The sequence below is a fragment of the Atta colombica genome, unplaced genomic scaffold (genome assembly GCF_001594045.1).
Source record: "Atta colombica isolate Treedump-2 unplaced genomic scaffold, Acol1.0 scaffold7, whole genome shotgun sequence".
Classification (NCBI taxonomy): domain Eukaryota; kingdom Metazoa; phylum Arthropoda; class Insecta; order Hymenoptera; family Formicidae; genus Atta; species Atta colombica.
In genome coordinates, this window is record NW_017259561.1 from 53,595 (window position 1) to 56,662 (window position 3,068).

The 3,068-nt window shown below is 36.0% G+C and overlaps 1 protein-coding gene across 1 annotated transcript in view; it reads left to right on the top strand.

Annotated features, from left to right (window-relative positions):
• LOC108692322 (membralin) overlaps positions 1–2,813 on the top strand; it is a gene marked incomplete at its 5' end in the record, with an annotated part of 56,400 nt that extends 53,587 nt beyond the window's left edge. The window contains one exon of the mRNA XM_018200520.1: positions 2,247–2,813. Within this exon, the coding sequence (XP_018056009.1) occupies positions 2,247–2,425 (179 nt within the window). The remainder of the gene's footprint in view (positions 1–2,246) is intronic.
• Positions 2,814–3,068: the final 255 nt, after the last annotated feature.

The following is a 3,068-nucleotide window of genomic DNA, read 5'->3' on the forward strand; positions in this document are numbered from 1 at the left end:
TTTATTTATTTATTTATTTATTTATTTGAAGAGAAATTGTGAATGGATTAAGTAAATTTTATTTCCTAGCGTTTTAAAAGAATTAAACGTATCATTGGATATTATATATTTGATCGAATTTCAATACTTAACATACTGTTTCTGTAAATTTGTGTAGAGGAGCAAGTTAAAGTGATACATTTTTAATTGTGCGTGCGTGCGTGCGTGCGTGCATGCGTGCGTGCATGTGTGTGTATATACATACCTATTTTAACTTTTATACAATAGTAGGAAAAAACTTTTCCCTCTATAACGCTTGCACTTGCGCGAGCGAGTTTAATTTTATGAAATATATTATTGGGTTGTCCGGAAAGTTCGTGCCGATTTTGAAGGAAAATTGAAACACAGAAGATTTAAATTTTAGTATACATTTATTAAATTATATAGGTGCCATTCTGTTCTACAACTTTTTTCCATCTTTCAGACAACTTGAAAATTCCGTCCTTCCAGAATCTCTCAGGTTTTTCAGCGAAAAACTTTTCTAAGTGATTTTTTACCTCGACCAAAGAGTTGAAGCTTTTTCCATTAAGGGAATTTTGTAATGATCAAAATAGGTGGAAATCAGAGGGCGCGAGGTCTGGTGAATGGGATAGAATGGATAGGATAGAACATCCCAACCGAGCTCCAACAACTTTTGTCGAGTTATCAAAGACACATGAGGCCGCGCATTGTCCTGATGAAACACGACGCCCTTCCGATTCGCTATTTCTGGACGTTTTTATTCAATTGCTGTCTTCAATTCGTCTAATTGGGAACAATATTTCTCTGAATTTATCATCTCGTTGTTTGGTAAAAGCTCATAATACAGGATCCCTTTCCAATCCCACCAGACACAGAGCATGACCTTCTTTGGATGAAGACCGGTTTTTGGCTAAAGGTGGTTCATTCCTCTTTCCCCAACATCTTTTTCGCTCAACATTATTGTAAATAATCCATTTTTCATCTCCCCCCGTCACTACCTGCTTCAAAAATGGTGTCTCCTCGTTGCATTTATAGAGCGAGTCGCAAATGGAAATGCGATCCATCAGATTTTTCTCCGTTAAATCGTGGGGAACTCATACATCAAAACGGTTTATGTAGCCAAGCTTCACAAAATGCTCGTGGATGGTGGATTTTGAAATATTCAACATTTCTAATTTACGTGTCGTATAGCGTGGGTTATTCTCGATCAGTGTTTTAAGCGGATCTTCATCTGTGGTGGAGGGCCTACCCAGGCGTTCTTGATCTTCAAGGTTGAAATCACCAGCTTTAAAGCAAGCCGCTAGCAAGCCACCTAGTAAACCACTTTCGCACAATTCTTTCAGCTACAGCACCTTTGTCATAAATAGCGCATATCTTGTTTGCCGCTCGTGTGGCATTTTTGCCTTTCTGGTAAAAGAAAAGCAATAAATGCCTAAAATGCACTTTGTTTTCTTCCATATTCAAAGGCATATAAAATTGACAAAAATGAACGTATCGCAACCAAATTTTTTTCCAAGTATGCCTGAAGTACCGTCTTTATGCACGCATATCCTTTGTTTTCAATCGTTCTGATATATTCAGACCTGTCCTTACGCTACCTACCAAAAATCGGCACGAACTTTCCGGATAACCCAATAGGATTTATATGTTATTAGAAATAACGAGAAAAGCTGCATGTTCAAATGAAACAGGCCGATAGAAAAATGATTCTTGAGGATTTAACCTGATATCAGAGAAATATGTTTGAGTAATTTTTGAGATATCATATAACCTATTGTAATCGTCAATAATTCCGTGATTACGCATTCCGCATGCCGGTTCACGAAGCGCGTACATTTCATCGGTTTAGAGTTTTGAGTGAGCACTTTGTAGATCCTGTGTCACTGACACTCGTCGCTTTGGAGCGCCTACATAGTTTGGCACGCGATACCGCGCTATCGTGTTTCAATTCGACGATCCAACTAGCACTGATTATTTTTCTGGGCTTTTAATTTCACCTCCCATTTCACGTTCATGGCTCGGATAATCGATAATCGTTTTAACACGCGCACGAGCGTTATGTCGGAAACCAGTTTATTTACACCTGTGGTTTGACTTACAGTTGCGCGCTGCATCAAATTTATATTATATTTAACTTTTATTACGGATATTTATTATCTAATTTGTATTATATTTGTTATATAAATATGATATTTCTTCATGGGTTTTGGTATATAATAAAGAATCAATCTTGCGTTCAATCACAGTGTCGGAGGACACGACAGTGTTCGCTACACCGACTTCCGTTGCAAAAACGGAAGCGATTCCCTCAGTGTCCAGAGCTACGAGTTCGTTCACCGATACTTCGTCCTCCGAAGGCTTCGAGGTCATTGAGTCTGCTGAGGTGACGAAGGAAGCGTCTGTCGAAGACAAAAAAGAACATTAAACTTTGACTATGCCAACTGCGTGACAGTTAGAGCATAGAGTGTATTTCCATATGACTGCTTCCGTCGATTTCTTTTCATAGGAAATCGGCGCAATTATTTTATCACAGAACTTAATTATAAAGCAATATAGTCTCTCTATATATGAGAATGCATAAGTTACAAAACATGTGTTCGATGTTTTGATGTTTAATTTCAATAAAATAAGGATGAAGTTAGAAACCGATTTTTTGAAAATGTCATTACGTTTCGAGATCAGAATGGACGAAGAGGCAAAGATTTATACAGTGATCTTATGGAAATAAATTTTCAATGATAACAATATAGGTGATTATCATAGGATTCGAGTTTCATGCAGTTATACGTTTCAATGTTAGATTCATTACAAGTCAAGCAAGTTAGAAATCACATAATAGCAAAGTTAGCTTTTACGAATGTAATTTCAAAATGATAAGTATATACCATGTTTTTAATTTATCGCACGTTTAAATTATTTAATTAATTGTTCTTTATAAAATAATTTTTTAATGCAATATTCTCTAAGAGTGTCTTATATTTAATATGATACAAGAGATTTCTTATTTTTTTTGTTGAAAGATACGTTAGACACAAATGGAAAATATATTGTATATATATATATATATA